The 13,648-nt window shown below is 34.8% G+C and overlaps 1 protein-coding gene across 1 annotated transcript in view; it reads left to right on the forward strand.

Annotated features, from left to right (window-relative positions):
* The first annotated feature begins 661 nt into the window (after positions 1-661).
* The window catches only part of GRXCR1 (glutaredoxin and cysteine rich domain containing 1), a 115,415-nt gene continuing 102,428 nt past the window's right edge, over positions 662-13,648 (forward strand). Inside the window, exon 1 of the mRNA XM_039845116.1 lies at positions 662-1,536. Coding sequence (XP_039701050.1) covers positions 1,153-1,536 — 384 coding nt within the window. The 5' untranslated portion in view covers positions 662-1,152. The remainder of the gene's footprint in view (positions 1,537-13,648) is intronic.

The following is a 13,648-nucleotide window of genomic DNA, read 5'->3' on the forward strand; positions in this document are numbered from 1 at the left end:
CAAAATTATGAACATCTCTTGAGATTGCGATTTTTATTTTCAACTTTGTGTTATTATTTTTTGTTTTCTAAAATAAATTCATAATTAGATAACGCTATAAACATTAAAAACCTTGAAGTGCAATGTGAGGACCAGCTGCATGTCCTCTCTGTAGGTACAGAAAGGTTTGGATATTCACTATAGTGTAAGTTTCAACATGGCTCTGTATCTTAAGAGATTCTTCTGGTGTCTGCCAAGGTGATAGAAAATACACCAAGCACAGCATAAGGAGGACCCTTCTCTATGCATGGGTGATTTTGATATTATATTTATCAGTGCTGATCACCTGGATTGCTTTGGCTGATCTGGCTGGCTTGAGGGATTTTCCATTCTTCCCTCATTGTTTCGTATGTTTCCTTTCCAAATCTTTCCCTCTGTCCAAGAGAACAATGTTTTCTACTAGCAGAAGTGAGAAAGTAACAAAGCAGAAGTTCTTTCTTTTCATAGTGTGTTAAAAAGTTATTCTTTAGAAAAACTGCTGTGCATGAAGATGTAGGTTGAAATTCATCTTATACAATGTAGGTGAGGTCTAATTGATGATTTAATGAGCACAAGTAATGATAGCTCTATGCAGAAATATAGCATGTTTATTGTCCTTTTTAAAGATTGTTTGGAGTGAAAGACAGAAGAAATAAGCACTGTGAGAAGACTATGACATCTCTGATCCTATATATTTGATTCTATATTTTATCTCTGGCATCCACTCTGGACAATAAACTGTAGAGCTATATCTGTCACTGAGATCCTTTTCGACACTCACTATTGGCTTCAAAATTCAATTCTTTCATTTCCTCGCCCACACTTATTTTCTATTTCATTGCATGCCACTTTCTTGCACTTGTCCTGTTAAAGAATCCACCATGGCTATTTAATATTTAAAGCCTGGGATCATTTTGCAAGTTTTAGTTTAAAGGTAACCATAGCACACTCACACTCATTCATTATTAATAGCAGAGATGCACCTAAGTTCCTGGGAATCTTCTTTCAATGTTAGTTTCATATGAGTGCTGCTGTCACTAGAATTAGGCTCTCATACTGCTATCTGGCAAGTAGACTAATGCAATAACAAGGGATCCAGAATTATATGAACTGTTTATTTGGGTACATGTGACCATGCTGAAAAGGGAGATGAAGCCGGAAAGTGACAGGCCACGGAAAGTCCGGTTTCGGATCGCTTCATCTCACAGTGGACGAGTTTTGAAGGAGGTGTATGAAGATGGGCAACCATCAGGCTCTCTGGATTCTGAATGTGCCAGTATTTGTGGCATAGATGGACTAAGTGAGTCTGATGGACAACAAAATGGCCACATAGGATCAGAAAGTGATGAGCATGAGAATGACCAAGATAATTTGCTGATGTTAGCAAGGGCTGCCAGCGAGAAGTGTTTTGGTACAAGAAGAGTCAACATTTTAAGTAAAAATGGCACAGTCAGAGGCGTCAAATACAAAGTGAGTGCTGGTCAAGCTCTATTTAACAATTTGACCAAAGTATTACAGGTAAGTCATTGCACTTTGCTCTTACTGAACTTTGTTCCTAACTCACCCTCTTGACACCTCTCTGTTCTCCAGTTTAAAGCAAGCCTCTCCTATTTATGACCCCTACATACTTCATGAGTCACTTTCTCATCTAAGATACTGTCTCAACAGCCATTGATTAAAACACAGGGTTATTATGCTTAGCAAGCTAGATTGACTTCTTAAAGCCAAATTTCAAACATTTAAGGAGTCTTTTCTTCCACTGTGTAATGAGTGAAACAACATATCTATTTCTTAGCTGGGAAAAAAGACAGACAGTACTGTTTAAAGCATCTGAGAAAAACTTAGAAGTTTATTTCTGGTTTATCATCTTTAAGATACCAAGTTAGCATTTACCATTATTTGTATAGATATTTAAACCAGAAAAGTTTGCTGCATTCAGTGGAGTTGGATTCAGTTGGACTGTTATGAAGATATAAAGGCTAACTTTGCCTTTTTTCTGTTCCTGAAGAGTTTACTGTTTTCCTTTGAGGTTAATTTGTCCTTAAGAATTCGTACAATAGTACTTACAAAACTTATTCCTCTATAAAAGTACAGACTGAGACCCAGATTTTTATAATACAAAATTGTCCTTAAAATGTGATTGATTCTGCACAGTAATGTAGGAACGTATTATTCAGGTCTCGGGCCTTTGGCAATGATCTAACATTAAGACAAGTTTTTGAAATTGCCTGGAAGTATTGGTAAATGATTTTCTGTTTAAAACAGGCATCATATTTCAGGAATGGAATTCATAATCACTATCATTAAGGTAGCAAACCAATATTTTTCATTTTAATATCATTTTATATTATTCTCAATATTTAAATAAAGTGATATCTTGTGATGAATTATTCAATGACTTGGCGTTATATAAAGCTGCTGGAATGGTAGGGAGAAAAGATTTTTAAAAAGGTATTTGACTATTTTTCATTTCAAAGGAAGTATTTGGAAAGATCACACTATGAGAATTAAAGAAAAAAGAATTAAATGGTAAAAGCAGTTAAGACCAAAGGTTCTTTTCATATATAAGACTTACCTGTGCAGGATTTTACAGATTAGGGATTGGGATGGGGGACCAAAAATCAGAAACTGATGACTGTGTTTTACTATATTGGAAACAATTTCGAATAGATTTCTAGAGATGTGACTATTAAAATGAAATCATTTTAGTGGCCTCTGTATTTTACTGAATGTAGAAATTATTACTGCCAATGTATAGAACAAGACTCTAGGATAATTACATTTAAAAAAGATTGCATTCATTGTGATTAATTTAGTTTGTCATGATTTGTATTGCTTTATGATTTGGAGAGTTATTTACAAAACTGCTGTAATTACTGTACCAATTTTGTACTTTGATTTGAATTTGTTCACATATCTCAAAAACTATCATTTTTGAGTAAATACCTTAAATCTTCAAAACCTATAAGAGAAAAACTTTTCTTCCATGTGGCTTTATTAAGATAATGCTATAAATTTGCAAATAAGAAATAGAGGAAATTTCGAGTCAAAATTTTAGTATTACATTCGGTTACAATATTTACTTGTATACTTTTCTATGCATAATTCCATTGCCCCCCCTTTTTTTAAATAGAAAAAATCCAATCATGCTGTCATTTTCTAGTAATTTAACTCCATTTCCTTTACCCTCTGCATTAAGAGGACAATAGTGGTTACTAGCAGAGGTCCCTCAAAGTCTTTGATATTTAATCTTTTATTTTTTATCCAGCTGGCCCTTCTTTTTTTATTATGTGGGTAAAGTAATCATAATATTGTAGGTATTCACAAATTTTGGCCATCATCATTAGCTTTTCATTATCATCATCATCATCATCATCATCATTATCATCATCATCATCATCATTATCATCATCATTATTATGGAATGTTCTCTGATCTTTCCAGAATAAAACATAAGTTAAAGGAACTCCTATCTTGGATTAGGGCTGCCAACTGCACAATTTCAAAGATCTCTGTGCATCTCATTGCCTGTATGAACAGCATACCCTAGAGTTGTGCAATACAATCTACACAGCATTTCATAGAGAGCTGCCTTGAATGCTTGCTGCTTGCTGAAGGATGTGTATGTCATAAGTGGTGATAATTATCTTAGGCATATGTCTTAGAATAATTTAGTATGTTCCCACAGGCATCTCACAATGTAGTAGCAGAGAAGTCCCAGGGGCTAAACGTGGAAGCTATAATTTAATTATTCCCATACATAAATATGAGACCAGATGTGACTCTCCCCTAGATCTTTTTATATTTTCCATATTGGAAAGTAAGCAACAAACTTAACTAGATGTAACTGTAAATGGAAATTTCTCTCAGGGAGGGAAAAGTGAGGAGTTGTATCTTGGATATTTGATTAAGGTTCCAATGCACAGGCAATCTTATTAAAGCAAGGGACTGTGACTGAAGAAACAGTCAAGTCTTTCTTCTTGTTTGAAGTTATAAAATCTTAAAGTGCTCAACTTGAAACTTGAGAGGAAGCTCCAAATATAAATAAAACCTTTCAAAGACCCTGTAAATCAGTTCCTCTCTCTTATTTTCCCATTCTGTTATTCTTGTGTCATAAAGCATTGACATGTGCCATGTAAACATTTCAGCTGTGCTGAGCATAATCATTGAGATTATTTACTTAAAACATTTTTACTTCTTAGCAGTATGTATTTAAAAAGTTGTCTGTAAAGTATATTAAAGGTATTTGTCAATGAATATACCTTATGGAATTCTGGGAATTGAGGAAGTGCAATATTAAACGAGTTTGTTAAAGGTAGTGATGGACCAGGAAGCAAAGAGAGAGGGTCACTTGGATTCTCAACAGGGCTTCGTAGAGGGTGGCTTGCTGGTCCTTTGGCAAATTGCTGAAGGACCTCTAGTTGGTATAGATTATCGCTCTTTAGTTCCAGACGCTTGACTTCAGCTCTTACAGAGATGACAAAAATTTAATGCTCAAGAGAGGCCAATTTAGAAATCTGAAAACCTAGAATCTATTAATGGCTTGGAAATGTGTATTTATTAGAAGCTTTTTAGGTTGTTCTTACATACATTAAAATTTGAGAATCGTTGACCGAGAGCAGTTTCCTAGAGTTAATAAACATATTCCTGAATGTCCTTTGTGTTTTCAATATTTAATGAGGAAAACAAAGAAGATATGTATCGATCTATGATTTGTTAGATCTCCAGGAGGGTCTTTCCTGAGCCCAAGATAAATAAAGATATCCTGACAGCCATGTTTCCTATTGATATTCTAATTTATCAGTTAGTTGGTTTAGGGACAGGCCCAGAAATCCTGCCAGCACACTCTAATGTAGGTGTAATGTTTTTGTTATTTTAAATAAATTCTTCTATAAGAATATTTCTATCTAGATAAATGGTTTTATTCCTCATTAATGGAAAATTTTAGAAAGAAATTATTATTTTTTTATTTTGTAAAGCAATCACTGTTACCTCATGCAAGACAAATTACAAAACCACTCTCATAACCCAGTTTGCATGATTAAATTTGAGATACACCTACCTTGCTTTAATAGCAACACATTTCCAAAATCTTTTAGGGTGGGTCAATGATGCAGATAATTAAAGTTGTTTATTTTTTTAACTTATTTTTATGGGATTAAATTTCAGACAGTAATTAAATTTCAGTTAGTAATCTTTTCTTGACCTTTTCTTCAAACTTGTATATTTTGTTAGAATCTTCTACTGAATTTCCACAATTGTAATTTCCTATTTTTTTACAAATTTAAATTTATTATATAGAGAAAAATAGATACAAAGAAGGAAAATAATTATTCCACATGCTATAATTTGGTGACTCCTTTAAGAACTCAAGCATGTATTCTCCATCTATGTACGCATAGATGCACGTCTGTGGTTAGTATGCTTATATTTATGAATATTCTAACATTTCAAAAAAATAAAATAAAAATCCTATTGCATTTGCAGAATTATTTGCATTTTGTAAAAGGTTTTCACATATACTATTTTAGTTTAGTGTACCCAAAATTTTGTGAAATAATCAGGAAAATTATTATAATGACTATTTTTAGATAACTATGTCAAAGAAATCAAGTGTCTGGCCCAAAGCTAGTAATATAAGAACTCTGCCTTTCTCTGTTTTAGCTTTGTTCATTTTTAAAAGTATAATGCTGTATACAAAAACTCCTGACTTTACCTTTTGAAGTGCTATAATTACAAATATGAAGATTTATAAGATTATATCATATTATGGAATAATCTGATCTTTTAAAAGTTCAACAATTGGTTAGCAGATTATAAAATTCATCATTTATTGAATGTTCAATCTTCACCTAGGGAAGGTTTTTTGGCAGAGTTAAATTGCTTCAATTCAGTTTTAAGTTGTATTTTTCAAAATTTATTAAACTTATCTCTATATCATCATTGGATTAAACTGTCATGAGATTGCAAGGGTCACCAATAGAAGAGGATGAATTGATTATCTCAAGGAAGACTTCTGCTCAGCTTTGTTTACTAACTTTAGGATTAATAATATTAACAGCAGTTTCTGGCTGTGCTTATTATCCATCTCTGGTTCACTGAATCTAGATTGGTGATAGAATCATATTCCAGTGAAAACAAGGTGATACTCTTGATGACTTCTTGGTCCTAGCAGTTTATTCAGACCACCCTGGAAAAGCAACAATAGTAACAACAATAATAGTAAACATTTATTAAGTATTTACTGAATGTCCAGAACTGTTACTATTTATGCACATAGACATAGTTATTTCTCATAGCAAATTATGAAGCAGTATCATTAAACAATTAATAATTCAAGATTCTTCTCTGTGGATGAAACATTAAGTTTTATCCAGAGGAATTTTTATGTAATGTTCTATCAGAATAAATATCTACTAATGGAAATATTGCCTTTTTAACTATTAGAAAGTAGGCAAGAAACTAGGATTTTTGATACAATTCCAAATGATACAAGAAACTACGTTAAGAAATTAGGTGACTTATCAGAGAAGAAGCAGGAAATACGTACCAAAATGAGTTGGTACTACAGATATATTTTTATATACAATTAAAGAATTGCAAACTGGTAGACCTTGGAATCCCTGTGACCACTTTCCACATATCATCTTTTTGCTACTCTTGATCATAGCCTTTGGCACTTATATTAATTAAGACCTCAATAATTTTTTTGAGTTGGTAGATTAAGTGAAATTCTTTTAGGAAAGTGCTTATTTTCCTCTTTTCTATCTCTTTTGGTTTCTGAGATTTCCCGTACTGGATAGGAATAGAATTTGCATGGTGAAGTGTTAGTGGCTTGCTCTATTCAATCCTTTCCATTGTGTATTATTTCAATATTCTTTTAGTGATTCATTTAATAAACATTTACTGCCTATCTATTATGGAACAGGCACTATGCTAGATAATTTGAAGAATAAAACCTAATTTCTGCCTTCGTGGAATATTCAGTAGTGTATTGCGAATGGTTGTGTAAAGTGATTCCTGAAAGAATTCAGATATAAAACTCGATTTTGTTCCTCATCACCATAGGATTCTTCCTGTTTCTTTCCTTGTTGGCCTAACATACTTAGCTGCTGCGTTTTTCTAATGCTTGTATTTTTCCCCTTTTAGTCTTTCTCTTATTAGACTATAATTTTACTGCATCCCTTTCTTCAATTTCTCTTGCTTTCTTTCTATTTTAATTCTGTCTCCAGGCCCAATAACTAAAGAGTAATCTTTATAATTAGTGAGTCATCTTGATCCCACAAGTCTCCAGATGTCAATAATGGTGACCTCGACCACAAGCACAGACTTATTCAAGTTGTGTAAATTTTATTAAAATTTTCTCTCTTTAGTTCAATGAATATCTAATTGGAATATCACTCTTTCTCCTTATTTATCAGACCCTTGTATCGTCATGACATTTTAATTTGTGGGAGCTTGCTTTTAATTGCTTGAAGCTTAATCCTATGAATTTATCTGAAGTCTGACTTAAAACAACATGCTGAGCAAAACTACAGATTCCACAAAAATGACTTGGAACTGCTTAATGAACTCTTATTGGCAGCCTATGGTTACCACATAAACAGGGAATTAGCACTTGATGTTTCCAAACAATATAACTGCAGGACTAGATAAACATCCTTTGGGTGGTCTGGTCATGTCCACAGAGTTTCCAATATTTTCTCTGAAACTCAGTATTTTGAATTTTCATAAAAGCAATATAAATATTTAATAATCTATAAATTGACACATTATAAAAATATTTCAATTTGTGCAATCATTATTGTCTGGAAGGAATTTAAAAATTGTAAATAAAAAAGAATTTAAAAAATTATAAACAGAATAAAATATCATGAAGAAATTTTTGGTTAAGGGAATTTTATTTACATATACAAATCTATTCAACTAAGATTTGTGATCTCTTTGATCAATTTTATTTTTCTAATAATTCATTATCTCACCTAATTGCTGACAAATTATTTTTGTCTTAGGACATTCCATTAGAAGGAAAGATGTACATTTTGTTCACGTAACACTACTACACTGTTAATAGAAAAGTTATAGAAGTATTCTTTATTTTATTGATTCTTAAACAAAATCACATCATGAAAAAATTGTTTTTTTTTTTCTGGATCTTTTATGTAAGTAGTGGTATGGAATTAAAGATCTCTATTATATAAAAACTCTGCAAGCTTGACTAGTCCATAAAGTAGAGTAGTGAAAGTCAAGGCATTGATTTGGAAGAGACAGCTTTTGTTAGAAAAGAAGGCACTGAGGAATTATGCTCTAAAAGGTCAGTGGAAAGAGAATAGAGAGAAAATCTGAGTATTAAACCATTGGATGGGCTGTTACTTCAGGAGAATTTGGTGGGTCTAGAGATTGAAGGTAGGGGCTTCATGGATTAGAGCGTGGTCAACATAGAAAAGCTCTAGGCAACCCTGCTCACTAGTGCCTCAGAACCAGCCCCTGCTGTCAGAGCAGCTATCCTGACCTGCATATTACCTTTGGTGTACAGCCAGGTTCATGTCCTCTTATGACTGTCTCATGAGCACTTTCTTTTGACAGCTACTAGCACATTCCTTGTGAAGCATCTGGCAGAAGTGATGCCCTTTCATATCCCAAGATTCTGCTGAACTCCGTCCAAACTGTTCCAAGAAAACACTCCTTTTTCAATGACACAAGATTCATGATTTTTTTCCAGAAGTAAAAAAGCAGGGCCTTTGGCATCCATATTAATCATGCTGGTTATGTGAAAAATAAAGCCTGCAGTATCTCTATTTAGGAATGATTGAACAATGATAATTACTAACCTAGCGTATTTGTTTTCTGTTGTTGTTTAAACAGTTTGCCACAAACTTAAAACAAATTTATTACTTTACAGTTTTAGAGGTCAGAAGTCTGAAATGAGACTTATGGGGCTAAAATTAAAGTTTTAACAGGGCTGTGTACTTTCTGGAGGTTTTATGAAAGAATCTGTTTCCTGCCTTTTCCAGCTTTTAGGGGCTGCCTGCATTTCTTGGTTCATGGTCCTGCATCACTCTGACCTTTGCTTTCATTGTTACATCTTTTTCTCTAACTCTCCTGCCTCCTTCTTTCCCTTTTAAAGACCTTTATGATTACATTGGGCCCACTGGATAATCCAGAAAAATCTTTCAATCTCAAGATCCTTAATGCAGTCATGTCTGCAAAGTCACTTTTGCCATTTAAGGTAATATACTCATAGGTGTGGGGATTAAAATATGGACATTTTTAGGTGCCATTAGTCTGCCTAACATACTTGGTAGGTATGGTAAGCTTATTTTGTCTACAAGAAAACTAAACTAAGGCTCTGAGGTAAATAAATTATTGGCTACAGTTTTTCATCCCCCTGCAGTAGCATCATACACAGATGCCCTTTTGCCATGGCCATCTGAGGACAGGAGCACACTTCTACAGCCCTTGACTTTATTCTGGCCACATGACTTCTTTTGAACAATGAGATAGTAATAGATATGGCATATGCAGAAGATTGAAATGTGCTTGTATGGTTAGATTTGCCTTCTTGCATTCCTTCCATTACCAAAAGAAGGACATGCTACAGAAGGCCAGCCAGGCTCAGAAGAGTGAGAGACGCAAGCCCTGAATAGCTTAGCTTAGATCAGTTGATGGCCGCCTAACCCTCAGACTCATGAGTGAGCAATAAATGCTTAATGTTGTATTTCACTCAGTTTGAGGAGGTTTGTTAAGCAGCAGAAGAAAACTGGTACAAGCTCACAACTATCGAGTACCTTTCTCAAAGTCACATGATGGTAAGTGATAAAACTATCAGAATGTTTGACTCTAAAGCTTGGGTTCTTATTCACTAAGCAACTAGTGTCCAACCACTCACCCACTGCCCAAGTTTTCTCCACAATCTTTCTGCCAAGTTCTTGTCTAGATTTGATGGGGATTCTTAGAGGCAAGAGATTCAGGGCCTTTGGCAGGACAAGATTTCAAATCTTCTCACCATCTTATAGATATTGAACCTACTAACTGATCAAACTAGGATAGAGTGAAGACCACCTGTCACTAACTTCTAAGAATGTAGCTTAAGATTAAATTAATATTGTTGGTGGCCACATCACAGTGTTGCAATGTTGGCTTGTTTATTCATTTAAACATCTTTTACTCATTTAAACATTTAAACATCTCATTTAAAAGTTCATGAAGTTGAAACTTTTAGTCTTATAAAACATCTATTTTTTGCTTTAATGTAATATTGTTAGTTTCTTTCTTACATTTATATACAGGACTCTACATTCAACAAAATTTCATTTTATTGGATTAGTCTAGGCCATCAAGACATTTTTGACTCCTTTCCTCACTAGTTGTGGTCTGCAAGATATACAGGCTTATGAGGGACCAGAAAATCTAAGACTAGTACTGGTTTAAGGATCTATCTTCACCGCTGCCCCCTCTACTCTGTGAAGCTATAGGCAGCCCATAAGGCCCTTCACATCACATAAGTCCTTTCCCAGGATGCCCAATTTTTACTTCTTTCAGCTCTTCAAACTACCCAGTATCATCACCTTTCTGTCCAGGTTCTTGAAAACAGGTCTATCAGTTACTCCTAAGGGCAAGAACTCATAGTAATCAAAGCCCCACTTCTCTTTGTGAGAGAAAGAAAGGACAAATATCAAAATTCTCTATAGTGTCTTAAATGATTTTTGTGCTCGCTTTCCCCACATTAATGGGTAAGAGTATTGTTCTCTGGAGTAAAATGGCCTGGTTTCAGATGCCGAGTCTGCCATTTCCTATTTGGGTATTCTGGGGAAATTTATTCTATAAACTCCAGTTTCTTTACTGGTTAAGTGAGGATATTGATAGTGATTATTCTCTATTAAATAAGTGAACTATTATGTATAAAGCATTTTGCACAATGCCTGGTACATTGTAAGGGCTCAATAAATACTGTTATTATTTTTATTATTCATCCCTCAAACAAATTGTAAATTAATTATTGCTAAGAACTTTATTAGACAATGAGCATGTAGAGATTAATAAAGCATGATTTCTGTCCTCAGAGAAACTAAATTCTTTCTTATGAGGGAGACAAACTCATAGTTACTGTAAAATATGATAAGTACTTAGGAACTTGCTGGGGGATAGAGGCAAGATATCTTATAGAGATCGTGTTCCTCCTCATATAACACCTTTAAAATATGTGGAGAGACTTGGCTCACTCCTTAAAAAGCTTCATGGTACTGCGAGCTTTACTGGTGGAACTCACTTCCCTTTGGGAAATCTTAGCTGCTGCTTCTAAACTTGGCTTAACCCCTGCCACACAAACCTGCTTTCCCAAGGCTAATGTCTCTGTGAGAGATCCTGTCTTGGCTCCTGCCCATAACTTGGCCTTTTTCTTGGATTCTCTAGTTTTACCCTCCCTTGGCTACTCGTTTGTCAGCCTGGCTCTGCTGCACTTGGCTCCATACCTGTGAGTATAGCCAGCCACCCACATGCCTTGTGTCTGAGCAACCTCTACAACACCTGTCATCCTGAAAGCCTGGCCTGCTCCTTCTGGGTAGACACAGAGATAGACACAGACTCTGTCTTTTTGTTAGCAATAGCCTGGATTGATTTGTAATGCTTTTCAATACGAATCCAGGTAATTATTTGTACCTATATGGGATGTGCTCTGCTATGAGCCACAGAGTAGTCCACTAGACATGGCTTAAAATGCACAGACATTTATTATATCATTTAAGAGATTTAGAAGAGGCTGTTGCTGAGGTTATTTAGTGGCTTGATAATGTGATAAACAATCCATTTCATGTTGCTCTTCTCTTATCCTTAGCTTGTTTGTGATGTTCGCCCATGGATTAAAAATGGCTGCCATAGCTTAAAGCTGGGGCAGATTCACAAACAGAAGGGGAAGGGTGGTAAAGAGAACTTTCTTAGTAGGTGTGCCTCTTCTATCAGAAAGGTAAAGAAAATTCCAGAATCTTTCCGGAAGCATTTTTGTACATTTCATTGGTCAGAATAGGGTCTTATTATATAATAAGAGGCTGGGAATGTGAGTTTATGGTATTCCCTCAATGGTAGAAGAGAGCTTGGAGCATGGAGTTGAAAACATCTCCTGGACAAGTAAGTAACGGCACCTGCCCCACCATTATTTGAGAACTTTGGCAAGACTTATTTTTTATTTTACGTAATTTAACTCACATTGAATTAGGCTACTTGAATTACAAAACCGATTTAATAGTGATCTTATGTCATGATCTGTGTACATTTATTTTGCCTGTCCTTTTCTTTCCCCCCTCTGTCTTTCCAGATTTGTTTTTTCTTAATTTTTTATTTTTTTCAGTATTCATTCCTTTTGATTTCTGGCTGCTATCTATATTTTTTCAGGCCTAAAGCCTTTTACCTGGTGGATTTAATTGCTCTAACACTAGAACTTCGGGAACCATCAAGTAACATTATGGATGCTAAACAATTTATTATTAACTAGCAGTAGTGAAGGTGTTAGTATATTAGTTATCTACTATATCTATAGTGGAGTGCTAATTGTGTAATTTTAAAAAGGTGCATGCCACATTTGACCTAAGCTGAGCAATCTAAAACAGAAAGGAATTTCCTCCAAACAATGTGCATTGCTTTGATTTTTCCCTCCTGCTTTAAATCAAAAACAAAATAAAACACAAAACACAATCATTGCAGAGTCACAGCAATTATTCCCACAGCCGCTTCCTTCACTCCTCCCCTTGGAAGCCAATCACCTCAGGGGCTCCGCAGTCAGCAGGGTGGAACTCATTTCACATTTGAGAACAATGATAGAAAAGCTCTCTGCATTATGATGTGAACTCATTTCACATTTGAGAACAATGATAGAAAAGCTCTCTGCACCTAGAAATTATTTTAGGTGCTTTTCTTGTAATATTGTTTCTTTAATCCTCAGAGCAAATTTGCAAGGTGGATATTAACTTGTTTTACATTATATGAGCTGATAATATCCTAATTTGATTTAAAGGACCATGTAAAAATATTTGTCCCCAAATATTTTAGACTTCATTTTGATCTGCCGCATGAAATTTTTCCTATTATTTTTCCTACTTTCCTACTCTAGAGATCTCCATTGTCTTAAATGTCATTCCCTAGAAATAACCTAATATTAGATTCTTGTGTAAAGTGATTTATTAAGAGAGCACTCTTAGAAAAAATAGGGAGAAAGAAGCAGATTAGGGCAGGGAAAGAAAGCTAAGCAAGGGAGTGATCTTGGCTAGATACCAATTTCAGCATGGACACTTACAGTACAAATTGCATCATGGATTTGGGCCCAACTTGCAGCAAGGAGCTGGCATTTTGTATGCCTGTGTCAGTCTGTCATTGGCCATTGGCTCTTTGTGCACACGCACATGTGTGTATCTGTGCCAAGGCATCACCTATTGAGCTATTTATCCAGTAAAAGGGGAAGTGTGAACTTTAGCAGCCAATATTTACAGCTGGGGGTGGGTCAATCAGCATTGTGAAAGAAATCTAGGAACATCATCTACTACAGTTCTCATCTTACACTATTCAGAATTAGTTGCTTCTTTTCTTAAATTTATTCCATTCACACATAGCCTTGCCACAATTACTGGGAGAATTAGTGGAA

This window comes from Pteropus medius, unplaced genomic scaffold (assembly GCF_902729225.1).
Source record: "Pteropus medius unplaced genomic scaffold, Ma_sr-lr_union100, whole genome shotgun sequence".
In the NCBI taxonomy this organism is placed as follows: domain Eukaryota; kingdom Metazoa; phylum Chordata; class Mammalia; order Chiroptera; family Pteropodidae; genus Pteropus; species Pteropus medius.